The sequence below is a fragment of the Xyrauchen texanus genome, chromosome 39 (assembly GCF_025860055.1).
Source record: "Xyrauchen texanus isolate HMW12.3.18 chromosome 39, RBS_HiC_50CHRs, whole genome shotgun sequence".
NCBI classification, from domain to species: domain Eukaryota; kingdom Metazoa; phylum Chordata; class Actinopteri; order Cypriniformes; family Catostomidae; genus Xyrauchen; species Xyrauchen texanus.
In genome coordinates this window covers 26003-53283 of record NC_068314.1, presented here as the reverse complement: position 1 = coordinate 53283, position 27281 = coordinate 26003, and the positions used below count along the sequence as shown (strand labels likewise).

The 27281-nt window shown below is 46.0% G+C and overlaps 1 protein-coding gene across 2 annotated transcripts in view; it reads right to left on the bottom strand.

Moving 5' to 3' along the window:
* Positions 1 to 23690, bottom strand: part of LOC127633031 (filamin A-interacting protein 1-like) — a 39095-nt gene extending 15405 nt beyond the window's left edge. For both annotated transcript variants that reach the window (XM_052111891.1, XM_052111890.1), the window contains exons 1-3: positions 23433 to 23690; positions 21149 to 21322; positions 20426 to 20604 (exon numbers count right to left, since the gene is read on the bottom strand). In XM_052111891.1, coding sequence (XP_051967851.1) covers positions 20426 to 20604; positions 21149 to 21322; positions 23433 to 23690 — 611 coding nt within the window. The remainder of the gene's footprint in view (positions 1 to 20425; positions 20605 to 21148; positions 21323 to 23432) is intronic.
* Positions 23691 to 27281: the final 3591 nt, after the last annotated feature.

Genomic DNA, 27281 nt, shown 5'->3' with positions numbered 1-27281 from the left:
CATCACACTTCTAAACGGAAGGACACTTACACGCACGCACACACACACAAATATACACATACACGCACGCACACACTCACACACACACACAAGCATGCACACACACACACACACACACTCAAACACTCACACACACACACACTCACACACACTCACACACTTATACACACACACTCACACACACTCACACACACACACACACACACACACACACACACACACACACACACACACTCACACACACACATATGGAAGTGATCTGAGAGTCTCTTGTGAGTGTGTTTGTATAGTTGAGGGCAACACAAACACACTTTCCGATCCATCCACAACGCTTGTGCAACAAACTCGTCCTCTACACAAACAAGACTGATTTCTTAATATAGAGAAACAATTAGCATCTCTGTGTGCTGTGAGCGTGTGCGCAGCAGATGTGTGTAAGATCATCAGATGACATAGAGTTCACATCTGCCATCAAAAAGCGCGGGAAGAAAGATTTCTGCAACATCTCAGATGAGGTTCAGTGTCACACCGACAGAATGACTGTGATGTGGCGTAAAGAATCAAGGCGAGGACATGTGGACATGTGTTACTCATTATTCACCATCAGTGTTGTTAAGTTACTCAATAAAGTAATTCACTATAAACTGCTAAATTTAATTTGCTGATGTCTTCCAGGAGAAGATGTACACATCTCACACACATCATTGATCAAGTCATTAACAGTTGTTCAGTTTGGTACACTGTGTGGAACTTTTGAAAATGCGATTGTCACTACCTGAATTTTTCAGGAGTTAATTGGGTTGAAGAACGCCTGTGTCAAACCTGTATTTTACTGAACTGTGTATACAGAACAGGATTAAGCAATAAAAGGTGAACTGACAACCAAATTATCTGCAGTCTTTATGTGGCCGTTTTCCAATGAATGTGTATTTCCTCCTTGTTCATTGTCACACACATTCAGCTGTCACAGAAACACAACAAACATACATATGAATTCAGATTTTAAATGTATTATACATAAATATTATTTTACAAATATCTTGCCAAGTAACGCATTTAAAATGTATTGACCTTAAATAAAAGTCAGTAACTGTAATCTGAGTACAATTATTTTAAATGTAATGCATACTTTATTGACTTAAAATAATTACATTACCATAACTAAATATTTTGCAATCGGATTACACAAGTAATTTACAGTAGTTTGTTACACGAACTATGGACTGTATACAGCTGCCACATCAATGCAGAATGTGTTTCTTATTACAACAGCTTCAAATGAGACTCAACCAATCAGAATCTGTTTTACGACAAGGGATTGTGACGGATGAATTTCTCAGCAAGAATGTCTCGTGTTACTTTGCTGTAACCCTTGTTCCCTGAAAAAGCGGAACGAGATGCTGCGCTTGATTCAGCTCTTTGGAAACATCTTTACGAGTGACCAGCTGTGAATATGCGTGCAACACGTTTAAATTGACTAGAATTTTAGCCTCTTTTGGAGACATCGCCAGAATGCGCCTGTTCCAGGGCTATAAATAGATGCGCCACAGTTGCATCGCCAGGTATTTGTCTAAAGAGCAGTCCTGGGACATCCTCAGTGTGGCAATGAAGCGCAGCATCTCATTCCGCTTTTTTGGGGAACAAGGGTTACAGCAATGTAACCCGAGACGTTCCCTTATCAAAAGCTGCACTTAATGCTGCGCTTGATTCAGCGCTTAGGGAATGAGAATACCCACACCTCCTCACTGTGGGTGTCTGGACCCCTTACGGTTGTGTTGTGTGTGCTCATAAAGTGCGCGAGAGGTCTCAGACATGAGCTTGTGATGTTGACTCAAGGACATAAGACATAAAATGGTATGAATGTGTGCGGAGAGGACCCGCCTGCCGCATTACAAACACTTCCCATGGGAAGTCGGCTCCACCTGCCCGTAAGCTGGCCCCCAAGAACCCTGGAAGGGCTTCGAGGCGGCCCTGGTATGAGGTGACTGACTCCGACTGGGAGACCTGGGTGATCTCTCCAGCAACACCATCGCCCATGGGCCAGCGCATGGTAAGTACTATATGCTGAGTGCCCTCTGGGCCTTGGTGCCCACATGATCAGTAAAACAGCAGTTTCCTAATTCCCTGGGTCAGCACACTCGCGATGGCTAGGTGCTGTAAGTCTTTCTGGTCAATCAGGCGAGCTGAAGGACCTCCTGTTCCCTCATTCTCCATAGAGAGACAGCCAGCAAAAAGGTAAGTGTGCTGGTCTCTGGCCACCATTGTGGGCTTGCGGAGCAGCATATCACCCCTATCTTCCAGGTGGGGTTCCTGATCTTGCTTGCCATGAACCACCCTGCCCAGGCACAGTAAGTCCAGTCGTCCCCTAGGTGACAATAGTGCAAAGTGTGGAGGCCTGGTTAGCGCTCTCCAGCCCCTCACTGTCTCTTCAGGAGGTTGCCTACTTTCATGTATCAATCCTTCATCGACACATGCCCTTTCTTCGGTTTGCCTTTGAGGGACGAGCATACCAATACAAGGTCCTCCCCATCGGTCTGTCCCTGTCCCCTCACGTCTTTACCAAGTTCGCAAAGGCTGCCATGGCCCCGCTGAGGGAGAAGGGTATTCACATTCTCAATGACCGGCTAATCCTTGCTCACTTTCGAGATCTATTGTGTGCGCAAAGGGATCTTGTGCTTCAGCACCTCACCTACTCAGGCTTCAGGTGGTGCCATTGAAACAATTTCAGAGGCTCCTGGGACATATGCCATTCTTGGCAGTGGTCATCTCCCTCGGGTTGATGCATTTGAGACTGCTTCAGCACTAGCTACAGACTACAGTGAGCATGGCACCCATCATGTGAACATCACGCCACAGTGCCGTCAGACTTTCAGCCCTTGGTCGGACCTGCCATTTCTATGGACAGGTGTTCCCCTAGCACATCGTGGTCATGACAGATGCCTCAAACTCGGGCTGGGGCGCCGTGTAAAATAGGCAGGCAGTTTCGGGACTCTGGACAGGTCCCTGATTCCATTGGCAGAGCATCAACTGCTTCGAGTATCTGGCGGTATTGCTGGCCCTGCGGAGGCTTCGGCCATTGACTCCGGACCCACAATACAGCGACCGTAGCGTACATAAACAACCAAGGCGGCGTACGCTCGTGTCACATGTCGCAACTCCCTGATGGAGGGAATGAGGCGTTGTGTTCCTCCTGCTGCAGCGCTGAACCGGCCTCTGACATGGCCGGGACTCTCTATCAGCTCCTCAGCATAAATCTGAATGAGTGGTGCATGCAATCTCCTTTTATACTCAATGTCCGGGGGCGGAGAGTGGCATGCAAATTCCACTCGCCAATTCTCATTGGCCTTTTCTATTTTAAGAAAAGGTGATTGGGCTCTCAAGATTGAACCCCTAGTGTCACTACATCGACACAACGTCACATTCCCTCCATTAGGGAACAGAGGTTACATCAGTAACCAAGACATTTTATCATGCTTCTTTTCAAATGTTTTTAAGTACTATACAGATGTTATACCCTTTTCCCAGATTCACACTATCAATCTTAAAATATGAAAATCCATCATAAAAATTATATTTTTTACACTTTATGTGCTATGCTCATCTTAATAAAAAGTTAAATAAACAAAACCTTTCAAAACATATAGAATGAAAATAATTTTCAGAAACGTGTGATGGTAAAATCAGTTGCACTGGATGATATCAGGCCATAGATCGCTCATTGTAATGAGTTGACTGTAGAGTTCAGAGAGTGTTCATTAATTCCACTGTAGTTTATGATCTCCTCAGAGTGTATATGTATAAAAACATGAAGTCATTGAGGTGAAATCCAGGTTACACCAGTCTACTGCTGCTGAATTTTGGCACGCGACCCTTGAAATTAATCTCACAGGAGTTAAACATGAGAATGAGAGAGATTTAAAGTTCATCTTTCTAACAGACAGTCAAGAGCTGCATTAATACTGAATTCACTGGAGTTCACATGCACACACACACACACACACACACACACACACACACACACACGTGTGTGTGTGTGTGTGTGTGTGTGTGCTTAAGTGGTCTAGAGCATTCTATCACAGATATGTAATCACATTACAATTTGTAATCAAGGGTCGTGGGCCGAATGAACTCATATTCACAGAGCTAATAGAGGAATTACTGACACACAACTCTGAACGTCAACAGTGAATCAAACACTACAAACATGTTTAATCACTCACTCTAACTGATAACAGCTTCACCAGACAGTCTGTGGCATGAACTAAAGTGAGCGCAAGACAAAAGCTTTTTTTGTTTAAAGTGAACATGAAACGGTGTTCACAATCCATTTAAATCATCATGTGGCACATTTTACTATGAAACAGGATGTTCCATGAAAAAACGTAGAGTGAGACTTGAGTTTCTCCATGTAGAATTAATTGAAAGGTGTAAAGTGTCTCTATGTATTAAGTGGATGAAAAATAAGAGGATTTGATGATGTCAGTCAAGAAGGAAAGTCATTTCAGGGGCAGTGCAAGTTATTATATTTCCATTAATGATTACGAAGACAAAAAAAATTTTTTGTTTTTGGAATAATGATGAATCGTAATGTCAGTCAGCTGGTATATTTTTATACAAACCGTCCAGACTGCATTAGATTTCAGCTTTTAAATGGCAACAGAAGACTTTATTTCTGTTCAGAGATACAGGAATATCAGCATTGGCTTCGTTGAATCTACTAAGACTTATTTTTAACATCCTTGTAAGGTCATGTAAATGGAAACATTATTAATGGTTTGGAGATAAGTGTGTGTTTGGCACTGATACAGCATGAGGGACTGTTTGAAGAATATTACGGAGAGATCTTGTAACTGATTTTCACAACACTTGCTGTTAAAGGTTTTCCAAATTTTCCAAACCTAGTTTACTGGAAAGGTATAAAGTTATAAAAAATGCACTGACAGTATTTTTTACTTAATTGGATTTGGTTAATCCCCCTTGAAACGATTGCTTTCACAAACAATAACGTCTAGGTTAAGTATGTAACCTCCGTTCCCTGATGGAGGGAATGAGATGTTGTGTCGAAGAAGCGACACTAGGGGTCTTTCTTGAGCACCGGATATGCCTCTGATCTATGAAAAAGGCCATACCCCGCCCCGGACATACTGGTATAAAAACGGGGAAATACATCAAGTTTATTCAGGAGTTTTCTGAGGAGCCGGAAATGGTCTTGCCACCATAGTGGCTCGGCTCAGCGACGTGGCCGGGAGGACACAACATCTCCTTCCCTCCATTGGGAACGGAGGTTACATACGTAACCTAGACATTCCCCGTCTGTCGCTCACTTCGACGTTGTGTCGAAGAAGCGACACTAGGGGTCCAATTTAAATCACGCCATGTGCTGAGACGTGTACGTGTACAGCTGACACAAGAGCGGGCAAGTATTTCACGTGCAAAGTTGACCAGTTGTGTCAGACTGCACGTACCCTTACCCAATGCCACATAAAGTCATCGGAATCCTTCTGGTTGCCCTAAACAGGGGAACAAGGTGATGCTTGCCAACCTGGGAATGGGCCGAGCCTAGCCGGGCCTCTTTTCTCTCTATGTTTCTCCCATAGACCCAAATGGCTGGGGCCCTTACACGCATCGTGGGAAATGGTCTTACCCAGTTTCCGATTCTTTCAGGGGGAAAAGACCCTGCGGAGACCACACCTGCCCAGGAAGGGGGAGGTAAAAGTGGCGAAATACATCACATGAGCCACTCAGGTCACATGTGGAAAAATGGTGTGGTGGTAGATCAAGCCTCAAGGAGGGGGGAGTTGCTACAGCACGGCGACCGGAGGGCAGCTGGAGCTGCCCAAGGGAGACGCGGGTCCACTCGTAAGAGGACCGTACTGTGGAAAATACACACAGGAGGAGTCCACGCAGAGGACCCGACCTGTGAAGCACCTATTCCAGTACAGGGTAGATTCGAGTACCCGCAATGGATTGGGTTGTCGAATTCCTCCGCTGAATTGCGGACCCACAGGGCTAGGAAGGAGTCACCCAGGGATCCAAATGTACAGGATCTCCTGGGAGAGAAAGCGCACAGTTTTACCTTGCTAGGTGCAAGCGATCCACCCGGCCAGACCGTCAGTGTGTTACCGAGTTCTACTGGCTCGGACCTGAGAAAACACGGGACGATATTGACTCAACCCTGAGAGTGTAAAATCTCGCGAAGGTATTAGGTAGTGCCCAACCCGCTGCTCTACATATGTCTGCCAGGGAGGTGCCTCTGGCCAGTGCCCACAAGGACGCAACACTCCTTGTGTTGCACGGCCTGGGTGTGATAGGGCAATGAAATGGTGTCCACCACCCAGTGGGACAGCCTCTGTTTGGAGACAGCGTTCCCTTTCCGCTGTCCACCAAAGCAGACAAAGAGCTGCTCAGAACGTCTAAAGCTCTGTGTGCGGTCCAAGTAGGTACACAAAGCACGTACCGGACACAGCAACGAAGGGGCTGGGTGTGCCTCCTCCCGGGACAGCGCTTGCAGGTTCACTACCTGGTGTCTGAAGGGCATGGTAGGAACCTTGGGCACGTAGCCCGGTCGCGGTGTTAGGATCACATGTGTTTCTGCCGGACAGAACTTCAGGATAGTGTCACTGACAGAGAACGCTTGCAGGTCCCCGACCCTCTTGATGGAGGCGAGCGCGATCAGCAGGGCAGTCTTTAGAGATAGGGCCCTGAGTCCAACTGATTCTAGTGGCTTGAAGGAGATCCCAGAAGGGGAACAGGCTTGGCCGGGAAGGATTTAACCTCCGGGCGCCTCTTAGGAACCTGATAATTAAGTTGTGCTTGCCCAAAGACTTGCCGTCTACTGCGTTGTGGTGGGCCACGATAACAGCAACATATACCTTCAAGGTGGAAGGGGACAGCCTCCGCTCCAGCCTCTCCTACAGGAATAAGAGCACTGACCTAACTGCGCAACTCTGTGGGTCTTCCTCCCGGGAAGAACACCAATTCGTGAACAAGCGCCACTTCAGGGTGTAAAGTTGCCAGGTAGAGAGGGCTCTGGCTTGGCTGATCGTGTCTACGACAGCAGGTGGTAGACCAGCTAGATCTTCTGCATCCCGTCCAAGGGCCAGACGTGGAGGTTCCAGAGGTCTGGGTGCGGGTACCAGAGTGTGCCCCATCCCTGAGAAAGAAGGTCTTTCCTCAGGGGAATTCACCAGGGTGGAGCTGTCGCGAGGAGTACGAGGTCCGAGAACCAGGCCCGGGTGGACTAGTAGGGAGCCACTAGGATGACTTGTTCCTCGTCCTCCCTGACATTGCACAGCACCTGTGCAAGAAGGCTCACTGGGGGAAATGCGTACTTGCACAGCCCCGAGGGCCAGCTGTGTGCTAGCGCATTTGCCCGGAGGGGAGCCTCTGTTCGGGCATACCAGAGCGGGCAGTGGGAGGTCTCTCGGGAGGCAAACAGGTCTACCAGGCCTTGCCGAATCGTTCCCAAATCAGCCGGACTGACTGGGGGTGAAGCCTCCATTCTCCACCGGGCCAGACTTGAGTCGCTGCTGGCTCCAAAGTAGGAGACGACGGGCGAGTCGCGAAATGTGGCAGGAGCGTACGCCACCATGTCAATTTATGTACGCAATCGCGGTGGTGCTGTCTGACCTCACTATGACATGTTTGTCTCGAACTAATGGGAGAAACTTCCGCAGGGCAAAGAAAACAGTCAGCAACTCTAGGCAATTGATGTTGCCTGCGTGCCTGTTGTACACGGCACCCCAACCCGATCTGGAAGCGTCGGTCGTGACCAGGACGAGTCGGGACACCAGCTGCAAGGGCACTCCTGCCAGCAAAAAGCAGAGGTCTGTCCAGGGTTTGAATGTTTGGCGGCAGGTGGGGGTGACCATCACACTGTGCGTGCCGCAGCGCCATGCTCGTCTCGGGACTCGAGTCTGAAGCCAGTATGAAGCTCATATGCATCAACCCCAGCAGCGCCCATTGTGGAGGATGCCATATGCCCCAGGAGCCTCTGGAAAATTTTTAAAGGGACCAGCACTAACTGCGCACGCTCGTTGGTGAGATGTGCTCCAACGTCGATGTGAGCGACAGACGGGGAACTGTATTTTATTTCAGCTTAATGTCTCTCTTTCTAATGAATAATGAAGTGTTATTTCAAAATCACGATTAAACTACAAGTGTACTTTCAGATTTCACTGTTTTGTTGAATAATGAGTTTCATTACTTTCTTTTTATTTTCTCTGCTATAAATTTTATGTTTTTATACATAAAATCATCCTTATCACTTGTGCTCTGTATTTCAATAGCACTGTGTGTGTGTGTGTGTGTGTGTGTGTGTGTGTGTGTGTGTGTGTGTGTGTGTGTGTGTGTGTGTGTGTGTGTGTGAGCGTGTATTTATCACTTTGTGGGGACCAAATGTCCCCATAAGGATAGTAAAACCCGAACTTTTTGACCTTGTGGGGACATTTTGTCAGTCCCCCATGAGGAAAACAGCTTATAAATCATACTAAATTATGTTTTTTGAAAATCTAAAAATGCAGAAAGTTTTCTGTAATGGTTAGGTTTAGGGATAGGGTTAGGGTCATGGGATAGAATATATAGTTTGTACAGTATAAAAACCATTATGTCTATGGAAAGTCCCCATAAAACATGGAAACACAACATGTGTGTGTGTGAGCGTGTATTTATCACTTTGTGGGGACCAAATGTCCCCATAAGGATAGTAAAACCCGAAATTTTTGACCTTGTGGGGACATTTTGTCGGTCCCCATGAGGAAAACAGCTTATAAATCATACTAAATTATGTTTTTTGAAAATGTAAAAATGCAGAAAGTTGTCTGTGAGGGTTAGGTTTAGGGGTAGGGTTAGGTTTAGGGGATAGAATATAAAGTTTGTACAGTATAAAAACCATTATGTCTATGGAAAGTCCCCATAAAACATGGAAACACAACATGTGTGTGTGTGTGATGTGTGTGTGTGTGTGTGTGTGTGTGTGTGTGTGTGTGTGTGTGTGTGTGTGTGTGTGAGTGTGCATGCACGTGAGTGTGCGTGTTTGTGTGTTGTGTGTGTGTGTAACATCTGGTTAGAGTTAGCTGGTTGCTGTTGCCTCATAAAGTCAAGTAAAGTGAGGCATTAGATCATCAGAGCTGCAGTCAGTGAGCGATACATCAACATTCATATTTACACTGAGAGAGAGAGAGACATGTATGTGAATACAAGAGAGAGACACATTTTTCTGCGAGTATGTAATGTCAGCATGCAGAGGAAATGATGACATGATGCTACAAGGCGTCCTGTAATACTTGATGTGGCAGCGGGGGCGTGGTCAATTCTCCCGTCCGGGAGAGAAAAGCGGTAAGGGCGCTCACACCTGAGCTAAATTATGTCTAACACCTGTCTCTAATTGCAGTAGCGTGAGGAGAGCGGATAAAAAGCCAGCAGCCACAGAGCATGGGGAGAGAGCCTGACACAAAGCAAAGAATAGTTGTGTGTGATACAAGCAAATTAACTGTAATAATAAAGCTTACCCCTTAAGCTGACATCTGTTTCCGTCCCTTCCTTGGTCCGCTTCACACTGGTGCCGAAACCCGGGAATAGAAGGAACATCTTTTTTTCCAAGTTATGGAGCAGAGTCGCCCCATAGAGTCCTCCCAGCTGGCGGAAGTCCTCCAGTCCCTCGCTACTCTCCATCAGGGATACCAACAGGCTCTGGTGGAGCTCCAACAGGACCAGGATCACCGGTTCTTTGAAATAATGCGGGCTCAAGCAGAAGACCGGCTGGCCATCCGGAGCCTCCTCAGCCAGGAGGCTGCTCCAGACGCAGCCGCGACCCCGGACACCCGCGCCACACTGCCCCCACCCTCGCTACAGAAGATGGGGCCGGCAGATGATCCAGAGGCGTTCCTGGACCTCTTTGAACGCACGGCGGAAATTTGGGGTTGGCCGCGCGACCAGTGGGCAGCCCGCCTTGTCCCTCTCTTGTCCGGGGAAGCACAGCTCGCGGCACAACAGCTTCCGGCAGCAAGCCTCCTGGCTTATACCGACCTGAGGAGAGCCATCCTGCAACGGGTTGGTCGGAGTCCGGAAGAAAGTCGCCAGCTCTTCCGGGCCTTGAAACTGGATAAATCCGACCACCCGTTTGCGTTCGCCCAGCAGCTCCGTGATGCCTGTCGGAGGTGGCTGTTGGCGGAGGACCACGACGTCAAGGAGCTGGTCGATCAGGTGGTACTGGAGCAGTTTGTCCAGCGCTTGCCCTGGAAAACGGCGGAGTGGGTCCAGTGCCACCGCCCGGCGTCGCTGGAGGAAGCCGTACGGCTCGCGGAGGACCACATGGCGGTGATTCCCAGGGCGGATGAGCCCTCTCTCTCTCTCCCTCCCCTCTTCCCTCTCGTTCTGCTCTCTCCCCAGGGTCCGTTCCTGCCCCCCGCAGGCGCGGAGGATTCATGAGACCAGCTTCCCGGCCGTGGGAAAACCCGCCTACCCCTTCCCCGTCCTTCAGCCGCTCTCCTCCTCAGGTGGGGGCGCCCGCCAGCACGGGTGCGGCCGTGGCGCCTGGGCCGGTCTGCTGGAGGTGCGGAGACCCAGACCACTTCCGGGATCAGTGTCCGCTGATGGAAATAGGGACGGTGGTGCGGGTCTCCGACTTCCCGCAGGCTGCCCCCGATCGGGCTGGAGCATACCGTGTTCCGGTAAGGATCCAGGGGGGTACATACCAAGCATTGTTGGTTACCGGCTGTAACCAGACCACCATCCATCAACGCTTGGTTCAACCCGGGGCTTTGGGTGTAGCTAAACTGGTGAGGGTGAGGTGTGTGCATGGGGATGTTCACAAGTATCCCATGGTGACCTTGGCGATTAAATTCAGGGAAAAAACCATAGTGTGGAGGCAGCGGTTAGTTCCGCCTCACCCATCCGCTAATCTTGGGTACCGATTGGCCGAATTTTAAAGATATTTTAGAGGGTATTTGTGTGGATGGGTCCTGCATAAAGAGGTGTGCGGTGTGCGATGCTTTGGCAGGGGAGGCGGAGCCGGGGCCGTCCTCGGCTGCTCTGAATGACGAGGGAAGGGGCGAGGTGGCCGCCCCTACTCTCAGGGAATTCCCTGAGGGGGACTTTCCTCTGGAGCAGTCGCGGGACGAATCCCTTAAACATGCTCTTGACCAAGTGAGCGTAATTGATGGTCAACAGCTCCGGCCGGGCATCGCCCTTTCATACCCATATTTTGCCATGATTAGAGATCGGTTATATAGAGTGACGCAGGATGCTCAAACAAAGGAGGAAGTAACGCAATTGTTGATTCCACGGAGCCGCCGGGAAATGGTCTTCCAGGCGGCTCACTATAATCCTATGGCCGGTCACCTAGGGGAACGGAAAACACTTCTCCGTCTAATAGCCCGTTTCTATTGGCCGGGCATTGGCGGTGACGTCCGCAGGTGGTGTGCGGCGTACCGTGAATGTCAGCTGGTAAACCCACCGGCCACCCCAAAAGCGCCATTGCGCCCTCTACCATTAATTGAGGTTCCCTTTGAAAGAATTGGGATGGACCTCGTCGGGCCATTAGAACGGTCAGCACGCGGACATCGCTTCGTGTTAGTCCTAGTGGATTACGCGACGCGATATCCGGAAGCAGTGCCTCTGAGCAACATCTCAGCACGTAGTGTTGCAGGGGCACTCTTCAAGATAATCTCCCGGGTGGGGATTCTGAAAGAAATCCTCACCGATCAAGGCACGACTTTTATGTCATGAACACTTCGCGAACTTTACGAGCTCTTGGACATTAAATCGATTTGCACTAGCGTTTACCACCCGCAGACTGATGGCCTAGTGGAGCGATTTAATAAAACGCTCAAGAACATGATTCGTAAATTCGTACACGATGACACTAGAAATTGGGATAAGTGGCTAGACCCCCTGTTGTTTGCGGTACGAGAGGTCCCACAAGCCTCCACAGGGTTCTCCCCGTTTGAGCTACTGTACGGGCGACGCCCCCGCGGTGTCCTTGATGTCATCCGTGAAGCGTGGGAGGAGGGACCTTCTAATAGCAAAAATGAAATTCAGTTCGTTCTTGATCTTAGAGCAAAACTCCACACACTGGGGCGACTAACACAGGAGAATTTGCTCCAAGCTCAAGAACGCCAACGCCGGCTGTATGACAGGGGTGCTCGGCTACGGGAATTTGCACCGGGAGATAAGGTACTCGTATTACTCCCAACATCGAGCTCTAAATTACTCGCCAAGTGGCAAGGACCCTTTGAGGTCACACGACGGGTAGGGGATCTCGATTATGAAGTTAAACGTACCGATAGAGGGGGCGCACGTCAAATTTATCACCTCAACCTCCTGAAATTATGGAGAGAGGAGGCGGCCTCTGTGACGTTGGCCACGGTAGTTCCGGAGAGGGCGGAGCTCGGACCGGAGGTAAACAAAAACTACAATCTTAACACTCCGGTTACTTGTGGAGACCAACTCTCACCGCGGCAACTCACAGAGGTTTCTGGATTACAAAAGGAATTTGCGGATGTGTTTTCCCCTCTACCGGGCCGTACAACCAACATACAGCACCACATCGAGACCGAGCCGGGCGCGGTGGTGCGTTGCCGCCCCGATCGCTTACCTGAACATAAAAAGAAAATAGTACGGGAGGAATTAGATGCAATGCTTGATATGGGCGTAATAGAGGAATCCCACAGTGATTGGTCCAGCCCGGTTGTTCTTGTTCCCAAGAGTGATGGGTCTGTTCGATTCTGCGTGGATTACAGAAAAGTCAACGCGGTGTCTAAATTTGACGCGTACCCAATGCCCCGTGTTGATGAACTGCTCGATCGGTTAGGTACTGCTCGATTTTATTCGACCTTGGATTTAACAAAGGGTTATTGGCAGATCCCCTTGACACCAATGTCCCGTGAGAAAACAGCCTTCACTACGCCGTTTGGATTACACCAATTTGTGATGCTTCCTTTCGGTTTGTTTGGGGCTCCGGCCACGTTTCAGCGACTCATGGATCGGATCCTCAGACCGCACACCGTCACGCCGCTGCCTATTTAGATGATATTATCATTTATAGCAATGATTGGCAGCGGCACATGCAACATCTGAGGGCCGTCCTGAGATCGCTGCGGCGGGCGGGGCTCACAGCAAACCCTAAGAAGTGCACGATTGGGCGTGTGGAGGTACGGTATCTGGGATTCCACTTGGGTCATGGCCAGGTGCGTCCCCAAATTGATAAGACCATGGCGATTGCGACTTGCCCTAGACCTAAGACCAAAAAGGGGGTGAGGCAGTTCCTGGGGCTGGCTGGCTATTACAGAAGATTTGTGCCTAATTATTCGGACGTCACCAGCCCGCTGACTGACCTCACTAAAAAGGGGGCTCCAGATCCGGTCCAATGGTCAGAGCAGTGCCAACAGGTGTTTACACAGATTAAAGCTGCACTTTGTGGGGGGCCGCTTTTGCATGCACCTGACTTCTCTCTCCCTTTTGTTTTGCAGACGGACGCTTCAGACAGAGGGCTGGGGGCCGTACTATCGCAGGTGGTGGAGGGAGAGGAGCCCGGTGCTGTACATTAGCCGGAAGCTCTCCTTAAGGGAGACTAAGTACAGCACCGTAGAGAAGGAGTGTCTGGCCATCAAGTGGGCGGTCCTCACCCTCCGATACTACCTGCTGGGGCGGGCCTTCACCCTCTGCTCGGATCATGCCCCACTGCAGTGGCTCCACCGCATGAAAGATACTAACGCCCGGATCACCCGTTGGTATCTGGCCCTCCAGCCTTTTAAGTTCAAGGTGGTCCACAGACCGGGGTGCAGATGGCTGCCGCTGACTTCCTCTCCAGAAATGGGGGGGGGGAGTGGTAGGCAGGCCGGATGACGCCCCGGCCTGAGTCGGGCGGTGGGGGTATGTGGCATCGGGGGCGTGGTCAAGCGCCCGTCCGGGAGAGAAAAGCGGTAAGGGCGCTCACACCTGAGCTAAATTATGTCTAACACCTGTCTCTAATTGCAGTAGCGTGAGGAGAGCGGATAAAAAGCCAGCAGCCACAGAGCATGGGGAGAGAGCCTGACACAAAGCAAAGAATAGTTGTGTGTGATACAAGCAAATTAACTGTAATAATAAAGCTTACCCCTTAAGCTGACATCTGTTTCCGTCCCTTCCTTGGTCCACTTCACACTTGATTAATGAGCATGAAATTAAAACCTGCTGCACTTCAAACGGACGACATGTCCACACGCCTCTCGCTGTGATAACATAAGCACTCGCTTCTACAAATATTTAATGATACTGTTGCGTCTCTCTGCTGTAATGCTTTAGAACAACAGCAGCGTCTATTTGTGGTTAATAATAGCAATTTCTGACACTAAACTCTGATGGGATGAGTCAAATTCAAAGCTGTCGTGAAACGATGTTAAAACACTCACACACACTCAAACACACACACACACACACACACACACACACACACACACAACACCCACACACTTACACACACACACACACACTGCACACACAACATACACACAAACACACACTACACACACAACAACAACCGCCATTCGCCACTAAGTGGCGGTGACGTCACCACGACGCTTGTGCCAGGCTATGTGCACGTTAAGGCCATGTGAAGTGTCGAACTGGCAGGAGATCACGGGACAGATCCAACAGGTGACACGGGTCGAATGACTGAGATGACTGGCTGATGCACCACCTGTGCCCCGTACTGTGCCAACTTGCTGTGCTTTAGCCACCCTGTGCTCTGCTCATTGTTGTGAGCATCGCTCCTCTGCGCTCCGTTGTTGTTGGAGGGCGACTGCCTCCAACTGGCCAGCAGCATCCTTCACAAGCCTTCATCAGCAGCGCCCCCAACTCCTCCTCTGAGTGAGCAGCAATCACCAGATCATCAGCATACATAATGTGGTTGACCAATAGGGAGCCATCCCTTGACCGCACCCGGGCATCGATCAACCTCCCATTATATCTGTACCAGATGGAAATTCCTCCAGTACAGCCATCGAAGGCTTCACAAACCACGTTGTTGAAATAGATATTAAATAATGTGGGAGCCAGAGGACATCCCTGTCGCACTCCAAGGTGAACAGGGAATGGCTCTGACTCCCGACCACCTAGTTTTATCCGGGCCCGCTCACCATCATGAAGGTCCTTAATGATCGCGAGCAGCGGGTCTGGGACTCCGAAAGCACAAAGAACAACCCAGATCCCAGGCATACTGATGGTATCATAGGGCTTGACCAGGTCAATAAAGCAGAGATGTAGGTCTTGCTGGAATTCCCTACACCTCTGCTGTAGCAGACGGACAGAGAATATGGCATCTGTGCAGGACCGCCCCTTCCTGAAACCACACTGGGGCTCTGCAAGTCTCTTCTCAGTGTGCCTGGCAATGCGATGTTGAATAATCCTTGCCAGGACCTTTCTCGCCCATTTCCCCTCGACATCCAGAGGAGTGGAGGATGATGCCAACCCCAGCTGCAAGCGATGCTGAAATTCTCACTTGCAACTTTCATCAGCTAGCCTAGACCAGGCCACTATGGGTTTGAAAGGGGTCCTAGGTTTACACCCACCACCGGAGTGGAAGAATGGCAGGCACATCTTACAGATGACGAGTCGATGGTCAGTGGGCAGATCAGCCCCACGGTAGGTCCTGGTGTCAAGGACATGGGCCCGCATCCGCTGTTCTGTCATTATGTAGTCCAGCAGATATTCTTGCTTGGACCCGGCATGCATCAATGATGTTGTGTGGATATGCCGATGCTGGAACAGTGTGTTGGTAATTACAAGCCCATGGGCTGCACAAAAAACTAGCAGCCTCCTGCCGTTGTTATTGAGCTGATCAGGCCCATGTCTTCCAACCACTCCTGACCAGGTGCTAGCATCATGACCAACTCGGGCATTGAAATCACCCAACATGATGATTCTATCCTGAGGGGCCACTTTAGCCAACACCTGTGACAGGAGGTCATAGAAGGCTTCTTACTTACACACACACACCCACACACACTACACACACACACACACTATACACACACACACACTACACACACACTACACACTCACACACACAACACACACACACATTTTGGTCTACCTATCATTATGAGGACTTTCCATAGACATAATGACTTTTATACTGTACAAACTATAGATTCTATCCTCTAAACCTAACCCTACCCCTAAACCTAACCCTCACAGGAAACCTTCTGCATTTTTACATTTTCAATAAAACATTGTTTAGTATGATTTTTAAGCGATTTGAATTATGGGGACACTAGAAATGTCCTCATAAATCACATAAACACGCACACACACTCACACACACACATACACAACACACACACACACACACACACTCTCACACACACACACAGTGTCATCTACCGGATTCTGACGTCACTGGACTTCCTGTTGCCGAAGGCACGCTGCACGAGAGTGTGTTTGTAGCCTGCTTAGGCTGCTTAGCATTGCTTATTCTTATTCTCAAACGTTTATCGTTATATTCTTCATTCAACATTATATCCTTTGTCATTTTACCGCGTTTTTCCGCTTTTCTACTGTTCATCTGCGTGTATTTTACCTGTATTTTAACTGTATCTGTGTTTGTAGCCTGCTAGTATTTTTAGCATCGCTTATATACTGTATCTGTTTTCAGCCTTTAATCCTTAACATCTGCCATTTTTAAGCGCGCATCGTGTTTCCCTCGTATTATTTTCTTATCACGATTCAACTGCGTGCATTTTTCATCATGCAACCGTCTCTCTCCTCTGTGCTACATGGATTGCATCGATCTCAAAACACTGCTTATCAAGAACAACCACCACCAACAACAAACAATTTTGTGAGGGATTCACATCAATCTCAAACCCTCAATGCTCAGGAACAACTAACAACTTGTGGTAAGTCATGTCATCCACTCATGTTATTTCTTCCTGCATTGCATGTCACATGTTTACAATAGCCTCCTCCATCAGCAGTGAGGGATACACATGTGATAAATTTAAGGAATTAGTCAGGCTTATGGAGAAGTTTAATGCGTTAGAGACTCGCTCAGCAAAGAGACACCACTCTCCCGCTCCTGTTAGGGTTTCCATTCAATTCTCCCCACTCAGTGATGCACCCACTGAGAAACATGTTGAAAGAGACCTTGTTATTGGCAATTCTATTGTTAATTGCATTTTGGGGGCCAGAGCGTCTGACATCAAATGAAATTTACAAGTGCTGGCTAATGCTAAACATAGATTTTCTAAAATTGTTATCCATGTCGGCACTAACGACGTCCGGCTTCGCCAGTTGGAGATCACTAAAGATAATGTTAAAGTGGTGTGCGAATTTGCCAAAACAATGACAGACACTGTAATATGCTCTGGACCTCTCCCTGCTCGTCGTGGTGATGAGGTTTATAGTAGATTAGTGTCACTGAATGGCTGGATGTCTGAATGGTGTCTGAAGAATAGAATAGGATTTATAGACCATTGGAAGAGTTTTTGGGGTAGACCTGACCTGCTAAAGAGAGACGGACTCCATCCCTCCAGGGAAGGTGCCGCTCTCCTCTCTAGTAATTTGGCTCATAGTCTTAATGATAGTATTTGACTAACTGGGGCCCAGGTCAGGAAGAAGACAGACTGGTTAATCCGAATGTCTGCTAGCTGCCTTGAGACGTCACACAGGTCCCATAAACTACAACACATAGAGACTGTATCACCTAGATATCTCATAGAGACTGTGTCTATTCCCCGAACTACAAAACACAAATCCCTCACTAAATAATTTAGAAACAATTTAATTAAGGTCAAACTTGAACAAAACAAACAAATTAAAAATACACATCATATAAAAATAGGGCTACTAAACATTAGATCTTTTTCATAGATTGGATGCGCTCTGTTTGATTGAAACCTGCTTAAACCGGATGAATTTATTAGTTTAAATGAATCTACTCCCCCAAGTTATTGTTATAAATATGAGCCTCATCTGAAGGGTCGAGGAGGAGGTGTTGCTACAATTTACAGTGAAGTTTTTGGTGTTACTCTGTAACACTCCACAATATAATAAAGTTGAGTATAACAAAATAATGGGAACAAATGTCCCGTTTCTATAGGCTACAGAGTAGAAAAAAGTGTTACACAACACTGATGAATAAACAATCAACCCAAGTGTACTTACAAACCAAAATAGCATTTACAATAATACAAGGCAAGGTGTATGTGAGTGTAAAAGTGGAATCCAGCATGCACAGAGTTAATGACAGCGTTCACATCAGTCTCACCGGGAATTTGTGTAGTCCGTGAGCAAGATCAAGAGAAGATGACTGGCTTATGTCCTCTGATAAAAGTAATCCAGGCTGCGAGCCAAGCGAAATTACTCCTCGAGGAACGGCGACCCCGCGCTTCCAGGTCAGTCAGCAGTAATAATCCAACGAATGAACAGGTAAGTTTGTGATTGAGAGTACGCCTCTCGAAGACCGGCATACCGGTTCCTTATATAGAAAGTCACAGTCTCTTCCTATTTACGTGGCAGGTAATCACGTGACGCGAATACACGAGAAGATCTCGCTCGAACAGAAATCGGAGTCAAATACACAACAGCTGAGGCAAATATAGCATACAGGGGAAAACAATATCACTAATAGACTATAATGACTAAACATAATTAGTTTTTTGTCATTAACCTTATTTAAAAGCTTCCCCTTATGTGGCCACGCTACAACTCAGAGGACAGGATATAAATGTAAGTCTTTTGAACAAATAATGCTTAATGTGACACCGCCAGATATAAATAAAAAAACGATATCATCTTTTACCCTTGCTACAGTATATAGATCACCCGGGCTGATCTTCTGTAAAGCTGCTTTGAAACTGTGTGTTGTGAAAGGCGCTATACAAATAAAATTGACTTGACTTGACACACTCACACACACACACACACACACACACACACACACACACACGTTCTCAATCACACACACACACACACACACTCTCTCAATCACACACACACACACACATGAAAGTGAATGTGTCTGAAGTTTATCGTGAGCTGTCGAGCTGTTTAATTTGACATCATTTTCTCAATAATCAACTGAAATCTCTTCACGTTACTCATTTCAACAGTAAAACACTTCAGTCCATTTAATTCCACAGTTTCATACAGAAATATCTGCCAAACATGTTATCTCAAACATGAGACCTCGGCAGGCGTTTCCACTGCGACCACCGTCCTGTTGAACATGGTGCTTGATCAGTGGCGTTTTGTGAATGTGTCCAGTATAAATGTCTGGCGTCTCCTCCTCACATGGTAATTAACTTCACCTTGGATGAGCAGATATTTTTCATGGCTTCACTCGTGTCAGACACACTCATGTTTGAGCCCAGAATCGAGTCATTGGCCAAACCAAACACCCTCGGATCAGCCAGTCTAATCGCAGATGACACACACTTCCAGAGATGTTTCATAAGGAGAATGGGCTGCAGTTAGAGTCAGTGCGAAATACAGAACAGCTGTGGAGACTCTTCTGGATGAGTCACACAGACACAAAACTTCAGAGACTCATTCATTAACACACACTGAGTTCCTGAAGTCAAGACCGTTCTGAATTAAATCCCGTCCTGCTGGCCATTTCTGAGATTTGTTTCTATTCGAGGGCTGCACAGGCAAACAGTTTTTACACAATTCTCATCAAGTTCAACATCTGCTGCAGTTCGTTTATGAAAGTTTGACGAGTGTCAGTTGATGTAATCTGATCTTGAAGATCTTAAATTAGGCCAGTGATGCTCCTAGAAAATGGAGCTTTTCTGAACTGGATTAGATAACAAGTACCATGACCGTAAAATATATAAAGACACTAAACTGATCAGTTTCACTGAAGTGCTTTGATGAACGCAGTTTTACTCGTGTTGTACGTCTCAAGCTACCTCAGAAAAATACCTGCATTAAAAAATATAAATATACTCCAACCACAAGAAATATACTTGATTTTAGAGAAATGTAACACATTTTAGTAACGTTTATGCTTATTAGAGCATCCTATAGCTCTCGCTGTCCACATAAGAGAACATACATTTTTAGAAAAACGATTTGCTCTAGAAATAAAAATGTGTGCGTTTATTAGGTGCTACTAGTTACAAATCAAAAAGGGAAATGGAAAATGCACACAGCAGTCACACAGGGGTCTCAGGAGGTTAAAGAAAGATAGCACAAACACACTTTTCAAGCAAAACATTTGACAGTCGGTCACCATTTACTTTCCCTGCATCTTTTTTTTCATACAATGAAAGTGAATGGTGACTGAGGCAAACATTCTACCTAACATCTCCTTTTGTGTTACACTGAAGAAAGAAAATCATACAGGTTTGAAATGACATGAGGGTGACTGAATGATGACAGAACTTTTATTTTTGGCTGTTATAAACAGCCCCTTTCATTTACTGTGGCACAGGTGACTGACCTCTCTCTCTCCTGCTCCAGGAGGCCGGTGAACTCGTCACTCTTCCTCATGAAGTCGCTGTGGTTTCTCTTCTCGTCCTCCAGTCTGTTCAGTGTCTGTCTGTGAGATTGTTCCACCATCAGCAGCTGCTCCAACATCCATCTGTACGTCTCTCGCTGCTGTTCCACCAACCTGTCCAACTGACAGAGAACATGCAGGAATCAGAGCTTGCATTATATAAACAAATACTGCAAAACACTCTATAAGTATTCTCTCCAGAAGTGCTCAGTGCTTATTAATGCATTCACTACAAATACTGTATATACAATATTTCAACTAGTAAAGAATTCACATCTTGGTAGAACTCATAATGCCAAGTTATAAACTCTGAATTCAATAAATACTCTGATTTGACAGTCCTGAGGTAAAAAGAACCAATATGACAGCGGCCTCAACAGTTACAAGCAGTTTACACATTTGTTTTTGATTTTTAAATGGCATTTTCTGTTATTAAAAATAGCCACTGTAACCTGGAGCGCATTCTTTGTACATAAAACATTTTTCAAGAACATTTAGAGGTGAATTAATGAATTAATGTAGTGATTAAATATTTTGCTGTCATCAGCAACAAAGATCCGCACATGGATCATGAACAGATGCCTTTGCAGAATCTCCGAGCTGTCATCTGGTAGTGACAGTAATTAAGACAGGATGTGAACGCAGCATTATTTGAACCTGCAGTACCTCCGTCATGGGTTTCTCATAGATGTCGTCCTGCCAGCTGCAGTTTTTGCCCTGTATCGCATCTCTCTGCAGAGCCTTCAAAACCTTATGAGGCGTCACAAAGCCGTATTTGGCCTCCAGAAGAGACAGATCGATTTTATCTGCTCTCAGGACGGTGATGACCTCATCTCTCGCCTGCAACAAACACAAAGTGTGTCTTATAAAAGTACTGTTGTAAACATTACAATTACAGAAATGTATTTACAATGGAAGCCTATGGGGAAAGAGTACTGGAGGGTTTAAAAGCAGAAAAGGGCAGCTTTTAAACCCTCCGGCGTGGGGGGGGGGGGTATCCCCTTTTTCTCCCAGTTTGGAATGCCCAATTCCGACTATTTAGTAGGTCCTCGTGGTGGCACGGTTACTCACCTCAACCAGGTGGCGGAGGACAAGTCTCAGTTGCCTCCACTTCTGAGATCCGCGCATCTGATCACGTGACTCGTTGTGCATGACACCGAGGAGACTCACAGTATGTGGAGGCTCACGCTACTCTCCACGATCCACACACAACTCACCACACGCCCCATTGAGAGAACCACTAATCACCACCACGAGGAGGTTACCCCATGTGACTCTACCCTCCCAAGCAACCGGGGCAATTTGGTTGATACACAGACCCCCAACGCAAAACTTTTTGATTGATCACAAACTTTTAGTGAGGGAACGCAAAACTTTTAGTGAGGGAACACAAAACTCACTTTCAAGAGAACTCAAAATGTCTCAGGTTACTTAACTGTAACCCCTGTTCCCTGATAAAAGCAGAACGAGATGCTGCGCTGATTTAGCGCATTGGGTGTGACCAGCTGTGAATATGTGTGCAACACGTCAATGAAATTGACCAGAATTTATAGCCTCACATCAGACATCATCAGGATGCGCCGGTACAGGGGCTATAATTAGATGCGTCACAGGTGCATCATCAGGTATTTTGTCTGAAGAGCAGTCCTGGGGCATCCGAGTGCAGCAATGAAGCGCAGCATCTCGTTCCGCTTTTATCAGGGAACAGGGGTTACAGCTAAGTAACCCGAGACATTCCCTGTCAAAAAGCTACACTTTGATGCTGCGCTGATTTATCGCTTTGGGAACGAGAATACCAACGTCGCCACACTGCGGATGTCTGGACCCCTTAAGGTTGTGTAGTTGTGCTCACAAGTGCGCGAGAGGTCTCAGATATGAGCTTGTGATGTAGACTCAAGGACATAAGAGCCCGGAGTGGCATGAACATCCAAACTATAGAATCTTATGAATGTATGCGGAGAGGACCAGCCTGCCGTATCACAAACATGTTGCAGAGGGACACCTCTAGCCAAAGCTTTAGAGGAGGTGATCCCTCTGGTAGAGTGAGCCCTGATACCTACTGGCGATGCTTGACCACACACCTCGTAGGCAAGGGCAATAGCATCCCTCACCCAATGTGACATAGTCTGCTTGGTGGCGGCCACACCTTTTTTATGGCCCCCATGAAAAATGAATAGTTGACCTGACTTACGCCACTGGCTAGTGCGGTGGACATAAGTCTGAAGGGCACGGACTGGACACAGCATTGTAAATGCCGGGGAGCAGAAGGCTTCGAGAATGACTGGATGTACGGTCGAGGAAGGAACCTTAGGCAGGTAGTCAGGATGAGGGTGCAGTATTGCTTTAGCCATTCCTGGGGCAAAATCTAAGCAGGATGGAAAGACAGACAGAGCCTGCAGATCCCCAATTCTTTTTAGTGAAGTATTTGCCATAAGAAAAACCATCTTGAGAGTCAGAAGTTTATCAGACGCTGACTCTTGAGGTTCGAAGGGGGTCTCAACCAGACCCTCAAGGACTGTTGCTAAGTTCCATGAAGGGATCCTGGACCTAGCAACAGGTCTCAGTCACATTGCTCCACGAACGAAGCGAGCGAGCAGAGGATGTCTCCCAACGGCATCCCTTCAGTCAAGGCGTGGCAACTTATTGCAGGGGAATTTTGATCTTTTTGTGAGGGAATGCAAACTATTGCAAGGTACTGCAGAAGTATTTCAGAAAATAAATGCCCTTCCTGTCCTATAATGTAGAGTTCAGTCACATGTGCTGTATATTCTGTGTGGAGCACACACAGACAGGCTTTTTATATGTCACATAAGACAAAGAGGTTGCTGGCTGGACTCAAACCTGTCACCATCAGTGTGAGCACCATGACTCGAAGCACCACACCACAGCACTGACATGTATGATCAGACTCCTGTTAGTGTCAGTGTGTCTTGTTGTCTTCTCGACTGACCTGTAGTTCTCCTTCCAGCATGCTGAGGAGAAACAGCAGGTCGTCTCGTGACAGATCTCGACTCCTCACCGTTGATGTGGCGGTTCTGTCTCTCTGTGTTTGGTGTGTGCCGCTCATGTGGTTCCTCTGAACAGAGCCTGTGTCTTCATGAGCGCGTCTCGTCCTGCGACACGCCTCATCACGCTCACACGTTTGCCGAAGTGATTTTCCCGCCTTCGACTTCCCGCTGTTCTCCAGACTGTTGCTACGGGAACGCATGATTACCTGCCAAAGGTAAACACAGAGGAATGTTACGTAATGTGGTTTGATGAATAATGAACATGTCCATTCAGGCATTATTAATAGTGTGTGTTTAGCGTGTTCAGGCCAATCTGATCCATCAATAAAGCAGTTGTCCTCGGCACAATCACAAAATGATGTCATCTGAGTTTACCAGTGTAACACTCTGAGATTAAGTCTAAAGGAAACACACACACACAGCCAAATAAAGTCATTTTTAAAGGCAACATAACACGTTTGGGTAATTAATGGGAGAACTATCTGGTAAAATTTCATTAGAGTCATTATAAAATGTCATAAAAGAAATAACTTTTTTACTCTTACTAGAGCCATTTTATTACTCTGTATTTAAATGTGAACATGATTTCTTCAATAGCAAATCATTCAGTCATGAGGGATTTTCAGAACTCTTTCCAGCACTATTAATAATCTCAGTCAGCAAATACTTCTATTGTTTTTATATCATGATTTTGACTACTGAAAACTTAATTTGTTAAATCTTATGAAAACGTATTTATTAATAAATACTTTTTTCAATTGATGACATCACCAAATCTAGTTTGAAATGCATGCGTCAGGTTATTAGAAATGTAATCTTTGAATTCATGCAAAAAATACTTTCTAAAACATTCTCAACAAAAGTGTTGATTTAATGACTCTTAAAATTAAAAGTTATGTAATGAGTTGTTTCTGCAAGAGTCTGAGATTACTAAAGGAAACTTGGATAACTCTTTAAATTGAGGTTCTGTTCATTAACATTAGTTATGACACGGCTCTCTGGAATACTGGATCCTGACTGGTCAATGGCGCCATCCAGTGTTCTGATATTTCTCATTAACAACCGCACATCCACATATCAGACTGCTCATCCGGATTCTGCGAGTCATCTTTCCTGCTTCTCGGATCACTGTGCTAAGTAAACTAATAAAATAATTTCAACTCAAATGAATATTTAGCATTTATTTATTAGGTTAGTAGTCGTGTAATAAGCAGGATAATGTACAGTCAGATGGTTGTTATAACAGAATAAACCCCTTCAGGATGATGCAAGAGTGTCCGCTTCACATCGGGGTCCTGATCATCCTGTCGGGTTTATTTTGTGATGACAACCGGCTGATTGTGCATTATCTCTTATTTAATACATTAATTATTATGAACAAACAATGAATAATATCTTTTTAACATAATTTATTAATCTTTGTAATTATTAGTTAATAAAAATATAGTTACATTGTCAGTTCATGTTAGTGCATTAACTAATGTCATAGAACTTTTGATTTTAAAAATGTATTGATAATTGTTGAAATTAACAGTTTTAAATACATATAATAAATGCAGTAAACGTATTGTACATTGTTAGTTCATGTTAACTGATGCTGTTAAATAATATTTATATTAGTTAGTTAACAAATGTAACTGTATTGTAAAGTGTTACTAGAGATCATTTAGCAGAGACGGGACACTTCTATTAAAATGAATGGGACAAATTTGAATACCCAACAGTCAATGGATGTGTAAAGGAAGTCCCGCTTTACAGGTAAGAGCCAATCACCTTTTAGATACAGACATCACCTGTCAATCAACTCGTGAACATGCATGTGCATTAACTGTACAAATTGGGAATATTTATTTTTAATGTTATCTGAGCTAAAGAAGCACTTCTGATACCAGTGCAGTCAGATTTTACTGCTGAATTGAAGTACTGTATGTTGTTCGATTGTAATTTTGACCAACTGTTCTGGTTGCAGAGTGAACTGACTTCCTAAAAAGAAACTTCTAGAGATCTGCACTGTTCTTCAGGGCTGTGCCATTAGGAACGTCTCCAGTACTTACACATGAACACAACACAAATCTACTGCCAAACACATGACCAGCGTGCAAAATAAAGCAGGACTTCTCTCTCATTCTTCTGGAAATGAACGTCTATCTAAAGAACACACTCATATTTCAAGCATTAGCACATTTTATTGCCAGCTCATAAGATCGTGAGTTTGACTAGAGAGTAAAACACAACACTTTAATGAGACCATATGAAGCGATTCGTCACTCCAGAAAACTTCAAATACACAAAGATCATTTAATGATCACATTCTGTAACTGCAGAAAGTTTCAAAGAATCCATCAGACTCGTATCTGATTTACTGTGAACACTCGCTGTCCATTCATTCACTTACTATCATACAGTTTTATTATATATAATTATAACTTGTTTTATTTGATTTGGTCCACAGATCAGGATCAGTTCAAATGTGCAAAAATCAGACATGAGGACACAAATGTTCAGCCTTCTTAAAGATCATAAAGTGGAAAAACCATCAGGACCTGCACAAACACATCTCAATACACACACACACACACACACACACACACACACTGACATAAGTGCTGTCTCAGTGCCAGTGAATGAGCTCATGAGAAATAACAGCTCAGATTGTCTGTAATGAGCTTTTGAAACTCCCTCCTATGTGCACGCACAGGTCTGAACACACACACACTAACGCACTCACACAAAAACACACACACATTGTGTTGTGTTTCTTTCACATTCTGCAGCACACAACCTGCTGGTTTTAAACAAGATATACCATGTATGCATCCAGAAGCTGATAAATGTGTCTTTCAGAGGCTTTATATGGTGTTATGATGAAAATAAGATGCATTTCAGACTGTTCTGAGACCAGTGCAGGCAGACAGCACACTGGAGGTTAAGTCATGCACTAAATAGGGAGCAAGGGAGCATCCTATAGCTCTCCTATAACTGTTCTGAGACCAGTGCAGACAGACAGCACACTGGAGGTTAAGTCATGCAATAAATAGGGAGCAAGGGAGCATCCTATAGCTCTCTATAACTGTTCTGAGACCAGTGCAGACAGACAGCACACTGGAGGTTAAGTCATGCACTAAATAGGGAGCAAGGGATCATCCTATAGCTCTCCTATAACTGTTCTGAGACCAGTGCAGACAGACAGCACACTGGAGGTTAAGTCATGCACTAAATAGGGAGCAAGGGAGCATCCTATATTTCTCTATAACTGTTCTGAGACCAGTGCAGACAGACAGCACACTGGAGGTTAAGTCATGCACTAAATAGGGAGCAAGGGAGCATCCTATAGCTCTCTATAACTGTTCTGAGACCAGTGCAGACAGACAGCACACTGGAGGTTAAGTCATGCACTAAATAGGGAGCAAGAGAGCATCCTATAGCTCTCCTATAACTGTTCTGAGACCAGTGCAGACAGACAGCACACTGGAGGTTAAGTCATGCACTAAATAGGGAGCAAGGGAGCATCCTATAGCTCTCTATGCAGTTAAGTGCGTTCACTCCTAAAATCTGATCAAAAGTTCAGTTTCAGGCTGCAGATGATGTTTGGACACTCAATGATCATCAGTTCATAGATTCAACATTTATAATGGATCATTTTATCTGAACATGATTGACAGTAATTGAATGATGCTGGACATTACTTTACATCTGAATTAATTATGATCATTTATGATTGTTAAAATGCTTCAGCACTAGCTCTCATTATGTGCGTATGACAGTGTAAAGAGAGAACATTGAGATTTATT